Raw genomic sequence first — 18,379 nt, 5'->3', positions numbered from 1 at the left:
TCCAGTTCATCAGAGATTCTTCTGAACGGACAGCAGCACTGTGCGTAACTGGATACGTGCTACCGCGTCATTTTATCAGATCTTCGTATCTAACCGGATCGGAGAAATTCAAACTTTAACGGAAACAGGAGAATGGCGGTTTGTTCCCGGAAGATTGAATCCTGCTGATGCTGCTACTCGTTCTGCCATTGGAGAAGAAGTTTGGCCCAAGATATGGCAAGATGGTCCCGAATTTCTCCTTAAACCCGAATCTGATTGGCCGACTGATCTACCTTGGTTGGCTGCTACAGCGGAACTCAAACACACGAAACAATATCACATTCAAGCAGCAACTGATCCGTTCGACTGGTCAGAATTTTGTCTGAATGAAACTAACATCTCCTCTTTCCTTAAATTAGATGGCCCTGCTCTTAAGTTTGTGAAGCAGTGTCAAATGGAAGCCTTTTCTGACGACATCTATCGCCGAGTCCGACCATAAGAGAAGATGGATTATTGCGCCTAGGAGGTCGAATTGGACGAGCGAAGCTGCCTTACGATGCTTGTCATCCACCTCTGCTGCCGAACAAACATCTGTTGACTGAGAGGGTCGTCAAAATTCTACACGAACAGATGCATCATGCCGGGACGGATTATCTAGTCGCAAAGCTCTTCCAGCATTTCTGGATTATTCGAGGAAGAGAACTCGTCAAGAAAACTCGTGGACTCTGTCTCCAATGCATCAAGGAGAGAGCAGCTCCCGCTGCCCAGATGATGGGTGATCTTCCAGCCGAACGTCTGAATTCCTACTCTCCACCATTTACACATGTAGCCGTGGACTATTTCGGACCTGTTGAAACCAGTGCGGGTCGAAATCGAGTTGGCAAGCGTTATGGAGCTCTATTCACCTGCCTAGTGACCAGAGCAGTTCATTTGGAGTTGGCCGAATCTCTTTCAGCCGAAGATTTTCTGTTAGTCTTTCGGAGATTCATCGGTCTTTTCGGAAAACCGGCATCGGTTCATTCGGATAACGGAACCAACTTCGTAGGAGCAGAACGGGAATTGAACGAGTTGATTCTGTTGTTGAACGACGACCCGAAGTTCGTAAAATTCCGGACCGAAAAACTCATCGATTGGCATTTCCAGCCACCGCGAGCGCCGCATTTAGGTGGAGCTCATGAAAGTCTGGTGCGCTCTACCAAGAGAGCTCTGTATCGGGAACTGGATTTGGAAAAGGCTGGGCTTCGCTACCCAACGGATGAGACGATGCGGACTTTGCTAGCAGAGATAGCAGGCTTCCTGAACGCGCGTCCTTTAACTTACGCGAGTTCTGATCCGGAAGACTTCCGACCATTGACACCAAACGACTTCCTCAATCGTCCTCCAACATCCGATCTACTAACAGGATCGTTCGATTATGCTCTACCGAGAGAGCGATTTCGCTATGTCCAGCGAATGGCGCAGCTATTTTGGGATCTCTGGACGAAATTGTACCTGTCGTCCCTAGTTCCACGAAAGAAATGGCAATCCGCCCAACAGAATCTCTCCGTTGGCGACGTCGTTATGATGCTCGATCCTAATCAACCACGTGGACAGTGAAAAATTGGGCATGTGAGCCAAGTTCATCCTGGAGACGACGGCCTCGTTCGAGTCATCAAGGTTCAAACTGAAGATGGGATTTATTCCAGAGCGATCCATCGTTTGTGTCTACTAGAGCAGGCTCCTATCTCCGATACCGAATCCAAAGTAGTTCCGATCAACGCTCAAGTCACCCCTCTTCAAACAATTCATTGTCTTTATTTGAAACGAATGTTTTCCGCCATGTAAGAAGCTCATTAGTATTCCTATTCCGCTAGATCGTAATCTGATTCGGGGGAGAATGTTCCAGCGAGAAAACATTTAGTTTAATTATTCGCCACTTGGCAACGTTTTAGCTTTAAGTCAAATTCTCCTTCCATTGTCTTCGTCTGCTATTTAATGAATGTGCAAAACCACGCGAATGACACTTCTCTTTTTGTTACCTCTGAACATAATTCTACTCTGTGTGTGTTTTAACTTCTGTCAATCAGGTATGATAATATGGAAATTATGTATGTAACTCTTTCTTAACTAGCTTTGTGTTCCCTTATTCAGTTTTATATTGGATTGGCCTGTCTATCAGTCTATGCCTGATCTGTCCAGAGAGTGTTTGGTTATCCAACTCACTTGGTAATTATTCTGTTCTTATATTATTGCAAGTTTACTTTATACTCATGTTTTCCTTTCTTAAGTTCTTGCCCTTGTCCATTTATCTGTGGTCCATGGTCTGGGTGGCATCTCAGCATTTTACTCGTGCCATCCCAGGTATTGATTCTTATATTTTCTTTCCGTGCTTTATTCTTAACACCTTTCTTGTCTTACAGATACCACTGGTCAATACCTCTTGCCATTCGTACTCATTTACCATCACCCTGGCATTTGTCTATTTGTCACTTGTATCACTGCGACTCCTATGCAACACTTGTCATCAGAATATATCCGAGTGCCTTACAAACACTCTGAGTAAAGTAACGAGGCTCCTTACAAGCACAGCGTCGAAACAGGCTGAGATATATCTTTCCCTGTACCAAAACCTATATTTGGTCCATAAATGATACATTTCAAAGATAATGTAGGGGTCGCTGTTTCATAGAAAAGGTTCCATGACTACGTGAAATACTAGTTTTAGCACGTTTTTTTTTCAAACAAAATATCCAAATATGTTTCAGAATTAGCTGGCAGTGAATAATCTAGTGGAAAATCTAGTAATGAGTAATGAAAAATACAACAGTATTGTAAGAACTTTCTAGTTTATTTAGTGTTCAACTGTTCATCGTACTGTTTAAAACCATATTCAGTTGATACGCCAGCTGGCGCATGGACAATTGGACATTTAAGTATTACAATTACACATGATTCTCATATTCGCCCTGCAAAACGGATTGCTCAAATAATGGTATCATTCTACTATGTTCTTCAACACATTGCAAAAGAAATTGGAATTGCGCTTCATTTTGAGTTATTGCTGCAAAGTCTTCTACTATTTTGATTCCACGCTCGGCACAGTCGTTAACTACTTCGAGATTAAAACAAAAGTCTCTAACAGTCCGATAGTCCGTCATCTGATTCCAATATTGGCTTGGGAGCTGCATCCAGTCTTGGCTTTGGTTAAGCCCAATTAATGAAAATAAAAGCTAAGAGCGGGGACCAATGAGATCGAGTAGCATAGGGGGAGTATTTGTTTCAATTTTCGGAAATATAGGCTTCCCAATTTCAAAATGAGATGGACGTGGAGTACTAAACAACTTTCTAGCAATTAGGTCCCGAGTAAAAGATCCAAGTTTTTCATTGAAGAAAGCGAGTACAACCAACTCTTCAGTCAAGTACCAACAATGACGGGTAACGGATAGTAACACAGCGTTTGCAATAGTTTCATTTTCTTCACGAAACCACATGATGTTACCAATAAGTTGTAAATCATCAGTCGGAGCAAATACGGGAATGCGAGATCGCAGAAAAAGACGCACATAAAAAAGACTTATGAAAACCTCCATCTGATTAATTTCTCGTCACTCTTCTACTGTTAAATCAAATTTCTCCGACATGAATTCCATTTTCAACAGATAAATTGCCTTACTCATGAATCGAGCGTGATGGATCTCACCTGGCTTTCGTAGATAAAAATTACTATGTGGAAGAGATCCTCCAAGGTAAATCACAGTAAGTTCTATCATCTCTCTGTAATCCTCTCTGGGAAACGTATCTTTTAATGTGCAATCCTCGGCCCATTTCCTTACTGTATGAGCTTGGTTCCAGAGATCAGAATTCTTGTCTGGAGGCCGATCGAAGAGAGTCAAGTTGCTAGTGTCAGGATCCATATTGCCCCAGTTAGCTTGAATTTTCTTAAACAACACTTCCTCTGGGCAAGTTCCTCCTCCTCTTAATGATTTCCAAGCAGAAATTTGATATGGAGCTCGTAGGAGTGATGACGGCAAGCGCACCATAGTAGAGGCCTTTTAAGTTCGATCTCTATTAAAGAATAGCACCCCAGTCTAATACCGGAATCACTTGATGTCGTATCGAAGTCCATTCCAACGACTATTTGCTTAACTTTCCGATCGCCAAGCATTTCAACTGTGGCGATCATTTGTGTACGACCCGTAGAGTTCTCAACTATTGGAGTGCCTAGCATTTTAGGGCTGCAATTCATGCAAACTATTAGAATGTTTCTCATATCATGGACTTAAAGATATCGCCTACCCTGATTGACATCCGCTTATAATTACTGCTATTCTCTCTTGTTTCTGGCCATTATTCAAACTAAGCAGCTTCGGGCCCCAGTAAACAATAAGATTTTTTGGATTGTTCTTTAACCAATCTGTAATATATATTTGAATTGTTGAGAAATAAAGGCAAAGGATTAATGATTTAGTAATACCGCTTTTAATGGTTGCTAAAAGCTAAATTCGCGTTGCTAATATTTTCCTCCAAATAGGTGACTTTGAAAAGGAGAAATCAGATAGTTTGCGCCTGCTCTACCAACAAAGTCCGTAGAAATCAAAAGATGGCTTTCAACAGAAAGACCAATTCTGTCAGCACACTTTGCAGATCCTGTGATGAGTTCGGATGGTGATATTCTTAGATTTACTACTTCTGGTGTTTTACATTTATTACAACTTGGCATACTAAAAGCATCATCTTCACTGGCCGATATGTTCATTTCATCATCGGTGCTATCTTCCAATTCCACTATAATCTCTCCATCACTCAATTCTTTACGAGATGTTTGGGGCTCGTTCGTTTAATAGTTGCATTTAAAAATCTCTATTTTTCTCTCAAATAATAGCTGCCGCATCTGGTAAAACGATACCTCCTAGATGAAGCTTTTGAATCTTTCGTTGGTCACGCAAAAATTCCCAGTCCTCTTTCCATGATGGTAGCCGAGATAAACGCATTGTTTCATACACATTGACAACTGATAAATCACAAAGACTATCAAGTTTCCTCTTAAATGGTTGAATTTTTGCTTTTATCGCTTTTGTAGGATTTTTTACATCAGACCTATTTAGTTTTTTCATGGATTCACATTGTTTATGAAAGTCAACAAGAAGATCCAACACTTTCCTCTTTTCATTGATAGGAATGCAAGTCTTTGACCACGTGTTTTCAAGTTCACTATTCACTATTTTAAAAAGGTTTCTCACTGATTCACTTTGATTTTGATTACGCAAGTACAACGAACCAGAAATAACACACCGATACGTTGGAAATTAAGTACTTTCTGACAAACGTTTTTCTTTGGTGGGTCCTACCAACCAGTCAATTTTTCTGCGACTTATTTTTAGACGCAATAGCAAGTGAAAACTGAAAGTGAAGTGACAGCCATTCTTCTACGAAGTAGGTACCCGTTATATAACAACGGTGGCAAAAGAATATTCCTCAATCGAGTTCAGTGCCTCACTTCAGAATGTCGTTGCTCAGTTTACTTGCCTTAAATCAGACTTTTGATAGTAATTCAGAGATTGTAGAGTTTTTTAAGCAGCTAGAGACAGAAAATGTATAATTGCGTAGTGGTCATTGTGAGTCAATTCGTAGTTACGATAATGACCAAAGAAATCAAATCATACTTGACGAAAAGCTGGAGTTTAAATGAATTCCATACACATGCCCTCATTTCGGTACCCATAAATCCGAGTAGACAAAAATAAGATCCACGAGATTATTAAACAGTTTCGTGCGGCTCTGTATGCTGAAACGCTGGGTGATTTTGAAGCAGCCAAAGCGTATCTGTTGAAACAAGGTAAACCCAAAATTAAAGCTAATCAATGTAATATTTTAAAATATGTTCATACTTTGTAGGTTTCGGACCGGGAGGCATTGCCTCGTATTTAGAAAGTAACTAGTTCAACATTGCCGACAAATGGAGTAACCTTGAATGTCGAAATCTCCCAAAGTTTGGTAACAATACCACTAATTGTCTTGAACGGTAAAACAAGTTATTCACTTTTCATTTACATCACCGATAAGGTAATACCTGAATTACATGCAGATTTCACCAGACTATCAAGGATGTCCTCCAGAAAACGAAGCGATTGGCGGAAGTTCTCCGCAACTTAATAGACATCATTTTGATACGCCTTTCTGACCGACGGTTGAAACAGTGCATACGAGAGGTAAAATTTTCCAAGAAGGAAAAGCATCCGTTGCTGAAAAGGTTTGCCGACACCATCTCGCCTTTTGCTTGGGGCCACCACGAAGAGGAACTGAAAATAATGAAAGCAAATTACAACTTCGTACTTAATGAGGTTAGTAAATAATTTTTTTTTATGAATCAAATATATTAATTCTGCTTTTAGGAATCATCAACGTACCACATTGCTTCACACTACACTACGTACGAATTAAAACAAGATCTAACCGGCTGCACATGCAAGTTTTTCCAGGATTTTTCACTGCCTTGCCGCCACATTATCTACTTCCATATTCAAGAAAACACCAAAATTCCAGTGGGATCATTTTCTAATCACTGGTTAAATGAAGGTCTGGAGGTGAAGAAAAACTAAAATGATTTTCGATAACTTTAAAGTTATTTTAAAATTCTATATTACAAGAATGAAGCGGTCGTTTCCGCAAGCGTTTCATCGCCATCTGGAGTTCACCGTCCGAAAAAGACCCGGCTGCGTGCTACGAGGAAAAGCCAATATATCATGGCCACTAACGTTTTCCGTAGTATGGCCGACACGATGAGTGGACTAGCAGCCTCCGACTTCGAAGTTCAATTGCAGTTCTTCATTAACCTTCACAAATTAATGAAGGAAGGAAAACCCCTTCGAGTAATGGAAGACGAGAAGCAGGAAACCGAGAATCCTTCGATTAACTTATTGGTTGATTCTCCTACTGTTGCGGAACGTATAAGCATCACTCCGTCTTCCCGTTGCCCCTGTCAAAAAAGGCCGTCCAAAACAGGACAAAGGATATTTCTCTGTCTACAAGAAGAAGGTGAAGGATGCACGAGCCGAAGTTTCGCTGAATCAAGAGAGGCTGGACGAGGAGCAAATGATCCAGGAAGAGGAAGACATGGAATGGACATGGACAATGAACATGGAGCAAGAGGCTCTTCAAATGGAACGCTCCGTTGGCCCAGCAACAGTTGACATGTCTGAAGAGGTAGTGGAACTATTAATTATTTGATGTTTAACGTATAAAAATTAAATTTTTTCCTTACATTGGAATAGCCTCTGTCATCAACTGCTACCTACAGCCCAATGCGTGTTGACGCTAATCATTCTGTAACGGATCTTATTCATACTGAAAAAGATGACATAGACGCCGAAGTTCCGCAGATACAGTCCAGCGAAAGCCCAACTACAAATTTCGCCACTGTTACCCACAGCCCAATGCATGTTGAAGCTGATCAGTCTGTAACGGCTCTCATCAATAATTTTTAAAAAAATTTTAAAAAAAATAATAAACCTAATCCAAAACGTCACCGAGTTAACGAAGACCAATCAACTGACGTCGGGACACATAAACGTGGCCCAGTCAATCCTCAAATTACATCACCCGGAAATCAGTGGTTTATTTTGCTTCACCATGGGAAGCCTACTTCAATTTCCTCAGGCAGAGGTCGAAAAGTGGATGCAGATTTTGCAAAACGGGTCCAAACACTGGATGTTGGTTGCAAAGGGGTTCAGCCAACCAGATCACGTATTAGTATACGATAGCATGCCTAGAATTCCCTGGAATAACGAACATGTCCTTAGCTGTATACTTCCCTCTTAAAAACTCCTGAAAAGGAAATAACTTATGTTATTAAAAATTGCCAGTGCAAAAACAACGGGTATGATTGCGGAGTGTTGGCCATTGCTTATGCGACAAGCTTAGCAAATGGGGAAGACCCGCAACAAGATTATACAATCCAAAAAAGTTGAGGAATCACCTAGTGGAATGTATGAAGGTCGGCAAATTGTCTCTATTCCCGTCTTCTTTGAACAGATCAAAGAGGTCTGTGAGGTAGTGAAAAGAGTAGAACTTGATTGCGTTTGCCGGAGAACAGGATACGAATTGCCTTCGGACGAATGGAGGTTCGTCGGGTGTGACGGTGAAGATTGTGAATACTGGTGTCACCGAATGTGCGCTGAAGAAGATTCTGGGAATGATGATGATGAATGGCTTTGTAGCAACTGTAAAAATAAAAACTTATACTACATAACTGATGCTGCTTAATCCTTATTTATCATCTCCGCAATAAGACCTCAAAGATATTAATAAATTTATGAAAAATATCCAATCATTGATAGGCTAATAGCTGCATTCCCAACAGTCTGGAAAATTAAATTGGAAAGCAAATTGAGGCCAGCAACAATAGGAATAATATCTGGAGTTCACTGTTATCACATTTTGCTTTGAAATCGTTAACAAACTATGATTGAGGCTTTATGAAAACTAAGTAATTAACCTTGGAAGAAAAGATAAGCAATTAAGTATTGCTATTGTGTTAGCATTATATCAATAATAGTTTGCAATAATAAACATACAGTTTTGGAATCTGCATCCCTTTACTTCTTCAACGGGAATTGTTACACATTCAAAATGTTTGGCTGCGTCTTTGATGTTCCCAAACTTCTCATGCAAACTCAGCAGCATGGTGGTGTGTTGGCAAGTGTTAAAATCACTTATCTAACCTGAGAAGTCAATCACAAGATATTAGAATTATTAATGTATTTTGTAACTGGGAATGTTACAATAAAAAAATGTTTTGCTGCGTCCTGGATGCTACCAAATCTTCTCATGAAACTCGGCAGAATGATTGTATGTTGGTAACTGATTGAAAATAACTTATCAAATCTGCAAATTCAATAACAATAATTTATATTAGAATTATCATACCAAATATAGTTTATAACGGGGAATGTTACACATACATGATTCGTGACCGGCATAATTTTTTTATGTTTGGGGGTACTGAGGAGAGGCCCTCTGGAGTTCAGAGTTTCCTCAGTGTTTGGGCTTGGAGCTAGCCCTTTAGCCCCATCCTAGTTGGTGCTGGTGTAATTGCGAATTTTTTTTTTTTTTTTTTTTTTTTTAATTTTTTTTTTTTTTTTTTTTTTTTTTTTTTTTTTTTTTTTTTTTTTTTTTTTATTTTTTTTTTTTTTTTTTTATTTTTTAAATTTATTATGCATAACACAGAAATTTGTGTAGGCCACATGAGTCTGTTGAACTGAATCGGCGGGTTCCACTGGATACTCCAGTACCACCCGCTGAACCTTTGTTCCGCTTGTGAGTACAAAGTAAGTGGGTGTGGTAATTGGTTGGCACACCCTGGCATCGCTTAAATTGTGGTGTTGAGATTTATTTAATTCAGGCCTTATTTCCTTCATAAGTATATAAGATTAAAAACGATTGTATATGTATATGTATATGTATATGTAATATCCATGTCACAGTTGTTTTCATTGGTGAGTCGCGTGTTGGAGACCACGCTTTGTTTGTTGTTTGGTTGCTAGTTTATTTTGATTTGCTTGTTTACTTTTGCTTTTTTTTTCACAGGCGTTGTAGCATGCCAGTTTCCTTGATAAATCTTACCAAGGCTCGGCTCAGTTCATACTGTATGTTGATAGGTATGGTGGTATTTAGTCCTAGGATGTTTTCTAAATTGTGTTGCAGCTTGTTGGCAGCGAGAATTTTACTTAACTTAGTTCTTTCTAGTTCGGTGGCAGAGCATCTTAGTGGGCAGGCTGGGTCTAGTTCAGGATGGAATCGGGCTTGGTGTGCTGCTAGCCTGCTATTTCCTGTTCTCAACCTGAAGAGGAGCCTAGTTATTTATCTTGACTAGTGTTGGTGCCATTTGTGCATGCCTCTGTGTGGGACCTCCTGTGAATATTTAGTCGGTTATTATCATGTCTCAATTCACTCGTGGTTTTATTCCTTAGGTGCTCTCGCATGATTGCTTCTTGTTAACCTATCGATAGGTAGTTGTGGACTAAATTAGAGTGGAGTGACTCTTCCATTGCAAATTGGTCAGCTTTTTCATTCTCCGGGATACCTACATGACTAGGTATCCAGTAAAGTGTAGTCTTGGTGTCTGCGCTACTTAAGTATCCTGCAATGTTTATGATTTCATAGATTATCTGGTGGTTGCTGCTGTTCATCATGGCCATATGTAATTTCCATAGCTCTTAGGATGGCGTAGGCTTCTTCCGTGAAGATTGATGTTCCTTTCCTCATTGTTCCAACTTCTTCCACGTTTAAGGAGGGTATGTATACTGCATAGGTGCTTTACTTGGTTTCTTTTTGAGCCGATCCGTTCATGAATGCCCTTCTTGTAAGTCTGAGGTTGCACTCTAGTTCACCGGTAGAGCATTCTAGCAGCAATTGAGTTTGATTTAGCTTCTGTTTTTGACTTGGGAAAGAATTTCAGCTCTATGAGGGGTTTTTGCCACGGTGGCCCAGCGTGTTGCTTGTACCTCGGCATTTCTGTGGTTGGGTCGATCCCGGTGAGCGTGATGTGCCCTGCTACTAGTTTTAGTGCTGGGATGTTAAGATCTTTTTATGTTTTGGGGGCTTTTCTGTGGTCCGTTGATATTGCATAGAGTGGATGGTTAGGCATTTGCCTCGATTCCTAATAGATACCTTGCGGCCAGGGTTATCCTTCTTGTTTCAATTGAATCGAGAGCTAACTCACATTGCATTTCCTTGATAGGTGTAGATGCTGGGGCTCCGAGTGTCATCCTTAGGATGTTGTTTTGAAAAATTTCTAGTTTGCGTTGTCTCGTCTTGTTCGATGTGCCATAGGCTATTAATCCATATTTTAGCTTGCATCTCATTAGAGTTATGTAAAGGGTCCGCAAGGATTCGATGCTCGGGCCATGTTTTGTGTAGGTCAGTAGCTTGAATAGGTTCATGAGGCTTAGAGCTTTTTTATTGCAGTTTCGGTTTGTGTTGTCCATCGAAGGCTTTGTCGAACACTATGGCCAAATTTTTGACTTCTTTGGCTATTGGTATCCTTATTCCTTCTAGAAATATCATAGGTGGGGTTTGTTGCCTTCTCTGTCTTGTGAACCTAACCAGGCTTGATTTAGACGCTGAGAATTTTATCCACCATTTTCTGCTCCATCTTTGTATTTTGTCCATGTATGGCGTAAGGATATCTTCTGCTTCTTGTACGTCAGTGGCATGGGTGTGAAACTCGATTTCATCCGCGAAGAGGAATGTTTGACCTATTCCTAGAATAGGGAATTCATTCATCATGACGGAGAAAAGTAGGGGGCTGAGGGGAGATCCTTGTGTTACTCCAATTTTTAGGGGTTGGTCTTCCGAGTAAGTGTCACCGATTATTATGCTGTATGTGTGCCCTTGTAGAAAATTTCTGATCCATCCCATAATTTCTCCCTCTATTCCTTGACGGTTTAGTTTGAGCAGGATTCCCTGAACCCAGGTGGTATCAAATGCCTTTGCTACGTCAAGGAATATCGCGTATGTATTTATAGGGTTTCTTTTGTTAAATCCTTCACGCATGAAATGTTCAAGGCGAATGATATTGTCAAACGTACTTCTTTCTTTTCGGAATCCTGATTGAGTTTTTAATCGATTTTTTTTGTTTCCCAGGAACCAGGTTAATCGTTGGTTGATGATTCTTTCCATCACCTTTCCCAGGCAAGAGGTCAGTGAGATTGGTCTATAGGATTCTGGTTGATCAGTTGGCTTGCCCGGTTTGATAATCGGGAAACAGTTGCTTTTTTCCATTCCGTTGGCACATATTTATTTTGGAGCATGTTGTTAAACAGGAGTAGTAGATGTTTTTGATTATCTGGAGATTTTGATCATCGTATTGTGGATTTGATCTCTACCCATGGCTTTGCTTCTTAGATTCTTCATGGCGTATTCCAGTTCTCTTTCTATGATGGGTGAGTGCAGTGCATTTGGTTGTGTGTAGTTTGCACTTTTGCTAATGAACTGTCCATAGAGAGGATCGTCTGACGTGTCGCCTTTTTGGTAATTGTACTGCTTGGCGAATATTTCCGCCTTTTCTTTTTGTGATGTGACGAAGTTGTTCGTGACCGGGTCCTTGATAGGCGATGAGTTGTAGTCTGGTGCCGGTGCCTTAGCAACCATTTTTTTACATAAGCTTTGGTTTTCGAGGTAGAGCTCATTGGGTTTATACTGCTTATGAAGTTGTTGAACGATTTTTGTTTTTCTTCTATTACAATTTTTTGTTTTGTTTTCCAGATGCTTTCAGATGCTTTTGTTGGTGGCACAGCAAATACCCCTTTTTTTGGATCTCACGCATTTTTGGCCCTCCTTGCTTGTGCGACAACTTTTTTGCATCTTTCGTTCCACGATGGGTTTGGGATGTGTGTTTCGTTCTGGTGGTTTCGTTTTGACATCTTTATTTTGCTGGGTTTAGTTGCTTGTAGCATTGCAGCTTGGAGGATTTGGTATTTTGTTTCTGGGGCGTGTGTTGTATAAAATTCGCTGGTGCGAATGCACTGACTTATTGCTTTATTCCAGGTTACCCAGTCTGCGTGTTTGAAGTTCCAGCTGGGAGCCCGGTTGCGACTTTGGATTGGATGGGCACCAATTTCTATGTGGATCGGAGAGTGGTCACTGCTTAAATCTGGTCCTTCAGTTATTTTCAAAGTTGCGGCTAGGTAAGGTGGCATTATTGTTAGATCAATGGTGGAGAGTAAAAGCGAGTTATTGCACTGTCTGGTTCCTAGCTCTTTTGGTGTTGCTAGCATTAGGTGATCGTGATGGTCTAGAAGTTTTGCTAGTAGTCATCCGCTTCGGTTTGGAGTCTTGCATTCCTCGTGCCACCTCTCATGATGAGCATTGAAGTCTCCGCTTAAAATTGTGTTTGACGGATATTTGCGAGGGCGTTAAGGTCGTCTTCGTTGCAGTTTGAACCATCGGGTATGTATAATGATACTATGGTCAGCTCCCTTCCTGTGTTGTTGCGGTCTAGTATCACAGAGATTGCTGTTGCTTTATTTGTCACGAGTTGGGGCAGTGTGATGGGTGTGTGCTGTAGGGACTTGTGGGCCAGTATTGCTACTCCATCTCCGGTTTTGTCTGGTCTGTTTTTCTTGATTGTAAAGTAATCTTTAAATTTGACTTCGAAGGTATCTCTCCAGAAGGTCTCGCAAAAGTGGCTATATGAGGTTTGTGATGGTAAAGGTGTGCCTTGAATTGGGTAAGTTTAGATTTAGTGAGACTGCGGGCGTTTAATTGAATTATTTTTATCATTTTGTATGTTTGACCGGGATGCTGTTTTTCTGTTTTTTTGGAGTTGGTCCGATGTTAGATGTGCTAATGTATGAGCGCCTGACTTCAATATTGGATACTTGGGATTATGCTATAGCTGGCGTGGTTCTGGATTTTGTAACTCCCCGCGTTACCGTGGTATAGTTTTGGGCTTCCATGTCGCCTTCGGATTCTTCTATTAAGGTGGTTTCTACGTCAGAGTTTCCAAATTGGTTGGTGATTTGGTCTAACTTTACCAGTGGTGATTTTGTCGAATTTACTTTCAAGCTGTTCTTGGCTTTTCTGATGGTTGAGTGCGGACTGTTCTATGGTTTTTTTCCAATGCGGTTATAGTTTTCTCTAAGTTTTTTATTTTCCCTAGTTCTGTTTTGAGGCATTTGATCTCTGTTTGTAGGGCTGCTACTTGGCTTTTCAGGATCTCGACTTCTGTGTTTGATCCGGTTTGTTTGTGCTCATTTATTTTTACTGCTTTACTATGGGTGAGGAGGGATCTGGCCTCATGTAGGGTCACTCCTCTCTCGAAGGCCAGTTTCGAGGTTTGTTTTAGTTTGGCAAAGATGGTGCATTCTATTGAGTCAGATGGATGGCTTCCTTTGCAGTTTATACCTTTATTCCAGTTTTATATCTTTCTTGTTTGCAGGTTTCTTCTTCTGGGTGGCTAAGGCTACATTATCTGCATCTAGGTTTGTCTTTGCAGACGTTTTTCATGTGGCCGAAGCGATTGCAATTTGTGCATCTCATTGGGTGGAGAATATATGCCTGACATTTGAAGTGCATATAGTTGAATGATATGTCTTTTGGGGGTTGTTCAACTGCAAACTCTAAGATTATGGTTGGGGTAGGGATTTTTTCAGCTCCTCTCGTTATTCTTCTGACGTAACTTATTTCGTATTTTTTTCTCTAGCTCTTTCTTTATTTCTTCGTCAGTGTCTCCAAGGAAAACTCCATGGATTACCACCTTTGATGTACCGTGTGATCTAGGTAGGGAGCAAGTTACTTTTATTTCATTTAGTACAGATGTTGTTTTGAGGAGGGATTGTTGCTGCTCATGGGAGCTTGGGCGAATGAACAGGTCTCCTCCTGAAGCAATACTGATTTTTGATGCAAATATGCCCATTTTGTTTTCAAGGTCAGTTGTTATTTCGCCTATTTCATGAGATTTTATCTGCTTAAATGATGTTCCATCTATTCTTCTTATAAAGACCGGGGGTAGGGGTGGGTTGGACATATTAGGGAGTAAGACAACCAAATGGTTGGCGTAACTCTATTTGGGAACTATTACTCAATAAAAAATACTATTAAACTTTATTTTCACTACTGTCTTAATTCAGAACAACTTCAGTGTTTGGTTGACAATGTCCCTATCTCCTAAGTTGAGTTCGCACACAAAAACCTTGAAGTTATCAGAGAGCAAGTCGACATGACCATCCGTAACCGACCTTCACAAGAATTTCGAAATGCCAGTCGGCTAAGGAATTTCTACGCCTCTGGAAATCTTTAAAGAAAGAAAATGACTGCAAGAATCAAAGAACGATCACAAACGTCTGCATGATCAAGTACAGTAGTGCTACCTGGATCCGGAGTGCAATAGTCACATTTTCCGCTAGAGGACTCCGGACTCCGGAGTCCAATAGACATTTCTGACACTAGAGCACTCCGGACTCCGGGGTGCAATAGGCCTGACCTATATTTTAGAAAGAATGATGATGATTCTGAAATCTGTATTAAAATTTAGATTTTCCCAAAAAACGGTGATTTTGATTTTAAAAAAGAATTTATTTTCGCTTAAATCAAATCAAACATCGCAAAATTTAAAAATGATTTAAATCAAAATCAAAATCATGAAAAAATCATTTAAATCACGTATCTTCCTTAAAGCGGACTTCTCTTGATGAATTTTTCACCACGATCGCAGCGTTGCCCAAGGAGCGGGTGACTGATCTCTGCAAAGAGATAACCAATCTCTCTTTTTACCCGCGACAATATTACCGGTGAGTGTTAAACCGCCACAGAAGACATCTGAAGTAAAGCGTTTTCTTCTCCGTGGTGAAGCAACTGTTGGAGTTTCTGGTGAACTAGAAATGAAAGAAAAAGATTAGGAATAGGAGAAATTACAAGTGATATTGAAATAATTTTATTCCATTTTTTGGGAGATTTTTTTTGCTTTTTCAGCAGTAGTTCAACCCTGCATCTTTTACTGGCATTCTAAGGGTTTGTTCTTTTGGACAATTCTTTGGACAACCTGAAGATAATCTGGTTGTCCATCATAATCTGACTGAAAGGGAATATTGGTTCTCTGTTGTTACTTTTCATGGTTGCATCCTCCTTCCACGTAGGTGGTAATATACTTCAGAGAAGAAAGGCCATCCAATCACAAAGCAGAGTGCTTCTTGGGCTATGGAAGCCTGTCAGGACTTTATACATAGAACACAAAAAGAAGTACCGGTAAAAGAGGTGTGTGTTGAAAATTCCCCACCCGGTATTCATCATGATGAATTGTACGTGCCGCATCTGAGTGCCAATCTCATGCCTATTCCCGAAGTCACCAACCGAGGATTGAATATAACGTTTGATGGTTACAGAGTACAATTTTTAGGTGGTTGAACACCATTGCAGTTTGCACAGTCCTAGGCACTAGTCTATACCTCCTAAATTTTTCATTCCGAAACTTGACACCATCTACCTCTCACATTGAATTCGAAAGCTGAAAATTTTACTGGAACAGTTTTGCATGTTTGCAAAATTTAGCTTTTCGTGTTACCTGTTACTCTTCGGGGCTTGGGTCCAGTCGCCAAAAAAGTGAGCACGCTCTCGCTTACCGCTCATCTGATTCTTTCTGAGTTCACTCGCGCTCACGCTCCTGCTTTTAAAAAGAGTGGACAACAAACTACAAACTAAAGACTGCGTTTACCTATACTTCTGCATGAGCTATACTTGAGCTTTCCGCAAGTTCATTTTACATTTCTGCAATATTTCATTCTTACTACCGATATACCTGAAATGCTTCACACACAGTGGTTAAGAATAATCTACTTAAGTTTATTTGTTTTGTATAATAACCTAATTTGAAAAAGTCCTTCCTGAACACCACGAACTATTTCATGTATTTGTAGAACTCAGGGTTGGACTAACGCGATACGCAAAAGTATCGCGGTAGTATCGCAGTATCGCGATACTACGAGGATCGCGATACAGCAGTAAAAAAAGTACCGCTACCTGTATCGCAAGCGTAAAAGTAGTCTAGCGATACCGATATTTTAGACTTTTCTTACGCCATCTAGGAGTAAAAGTAGTGACTAAATATCTATAGCTTCAGACAATTCAAAGTTAAAAGTTTCAATTATCTTCGTTTTTTTCAAAGGATTTACCGGTTTCGGCATGCCTCCCAAAAAATACAAGTAAGTTTTTACAGTGACTTTATTGTCGTTGTCGACTTGTCGGCTATATTTTTGCTGTTTGCTTCACTATTATCAGTGAGTAGAATTGGTAAAAGTTTACCGTTTTGTTGAAAAACTTTTGAAAAAAAAACCTTGAAAAAAATTGGCGGCAAGAGCCGTTGTATGAAAGAAAATTCAGATTTTTTTGTTTTTGACCTTGCTGGTTTTTAAATATAGAGACATTGTATTTTAGCCGCAGGTGCTTCACGGTTTTTTTTTAGCACTGTTGTAAATATTTTAAACACAGCAACAAACAAAAAAACGTTTAATTAGGCCATGAATAAAGCGTTTGCTCTTACGACTAAAATGTCTTCAAGAATTGATTCAGTTAAGTTCGAACGATAGACCGATAAAATAAATTTCAGTCCAGAAAACAGCCTCTCGACGCTCATCTGTGTGCAAGGCACTGCAAGGACAACCTAAAATGTTACGCGTTATGTTTGGTTTAATAGAGAATTTAAAAATTACAACCTTAGCTAATACGTATAACTGATGTTGTAACAAGCGATTGTCCTCCCAGTATTTTAAGACATCAGTCGAGCGGACAATCAATTTGGGTTTCATGAAGTCGTGAATCATTTTCTCAATTACGGCTTCATTTGCATTTTCATTGTTTTTTTCACGACGCTCTGCCTCTTTTATGAACAGTATTTCTTGAAGTTCGTCATTTGTTAACCCTACTTTATTTTCATTGGGCTGAACGGGTTGTAGTAACGAGGGCGTATTAGCTGGAGGATCGTTTTTGTTAGATTCAATTAGACGCCACAGCTTCATCAATTGTTTCTGCGCAGCTTTTAACTGGTCTTCCTCGAGAATGACATTATATTTAAACAAAATTGGTGGATGGGGGGTTGTTAAAAAAAGGACAGCGAAAATGAAATAATAGTTATACCTCGGATCAAGATACAGAGCCGCTAAAACAACTTCACTCTTTAAAAGGACGGACAACCTCTTTTTCATGTGCTTGAGCAAGTTTTTAGCAAAAGTTGAGTTGAATTTTGAAATTTCTAGTTGACATTTAAGCCACGCTCCATAAAAATCATCAATTGTGAGTTGCTCCGATTGCAAAACATTTGTCAATATACGAGCCGGTTTGAAAGTCTTGACAATATCCTCAATTCTTGACCAATCTTGTCCTGTAAGCCTTAGACTGGGGTTTTTTCCGTCTTTTGTTAGTTCAGAAATAAATTCTTTTAACTCAATCAGCCTTTCTAGCATCAAACATGTTGAACACCAGCGAGTGAGGCAGTCGATTATTGGCTTCTTTTGCCCGGCAAGCCTGATTGCTGCCATAAACGTTTGGCTCCTCAAGACCTTGCAAACAGCTCTTGCTTTGGCAATAATTGTTATGCCTGGCTCGTCAAGTGCGTCAAGAATGGCGAGTTGAAGAGTGTGAGCAGAACAGCGCACACCTTGCAGCAAAGTTCGCACTTCCATGCTCTCCTCTCCTCCCTCTTCGCATGCATTTTGTCCCTCTTTCATTCGGCGTATTAATTCTTCTTCGTTTAAGCGATCAGCAATATCAGTTTCTTCTTCTTCGTCGTCGTCTGTTGACTCAGTTTGAGCTAGAATACGACAGGTTTTCAACATATTTGCGCCGTTGTCGGTTGTTATGCTATACACCTGCCATAATTTAATACCAAAGACACCGAAAACCTCCAGCAAATTTTGTTTAAAGTTGACAG

At 40.1% G+C, this 18,379-nt stretch overlaps 2 protein-coding genes and 1 pseudogene across 2 annotated transcripts; 2 read left to right on the top strand and 1 right to left on the bottom strand.

Moving 5' to 3' along the window:
- The first annotated feature begins 1,861 nt into the window (after positions 1-1,861).
- Positions 1,862-2,790, top strand: LOC116936672. Its single transcript, XM_032943885.2, has 4 exons — positions 1,862-2,045; positions 2,110-2,184; positions 2,247-2,319; positions 2,379-2,790. The coding sequence occupies exons 1-4, from the start codon at positions 1,958-1,960 to the stop codon at positions 2,515-2,517; spliced, it is 375 nt and encodes a 124-aa protein (XP_032799776.2). The 5' UTR covers positions 1,862-1,957; the 3' UTR covers positions 2,518-2,790.
- A 2,671-nt stretch (positions 2,791-5,461) lies between these two features.
- Positions 5,462-6,557, top strand: LOC123470723 (annotated as a pseudogene).
- Positions 6,558-16,963: 10,406 nt separating this feature from the next.
- LOC116928109 lies at positions 16,964-17,654 on the bottom strand. Its single transcript, XM_032935195.2, has 2 exons — positions 17,166-17,654; positions 16,964-17,113 (listed from the first exon to the last, which is right to left on the bottom strand). Exons 1-2 carry the CDS (start codon positions 17,652-17,654, stop codon positions 16,964-16,966), a joined length of 639 nt encoding a protein of 212 aa, XP_032791086.2.
- Between the last annotated feature and the right edge of the window lie 725 nt (positions 17,655-18,379).

The sequence above is a fragment of the Daphnia magna genome, linkage group LG1 (genome assembly GCF_020631705.1).
Source record: "Daphnia magna isolate NIES linkage group LG1, ASM2063170v1.1, whole genome shotgun sequence".
NCBI lineage: Eukaryota > Metazoa > Arthropoda > Branchiopoda > Diplostraca > Daphniidae > Daphnia > Daphnia magna.
The sequence above is the reverse complement of the archived record's forward strand: the minus strand, read 5'-3'. Positions and strand labels throughout refer to the sequence as shown.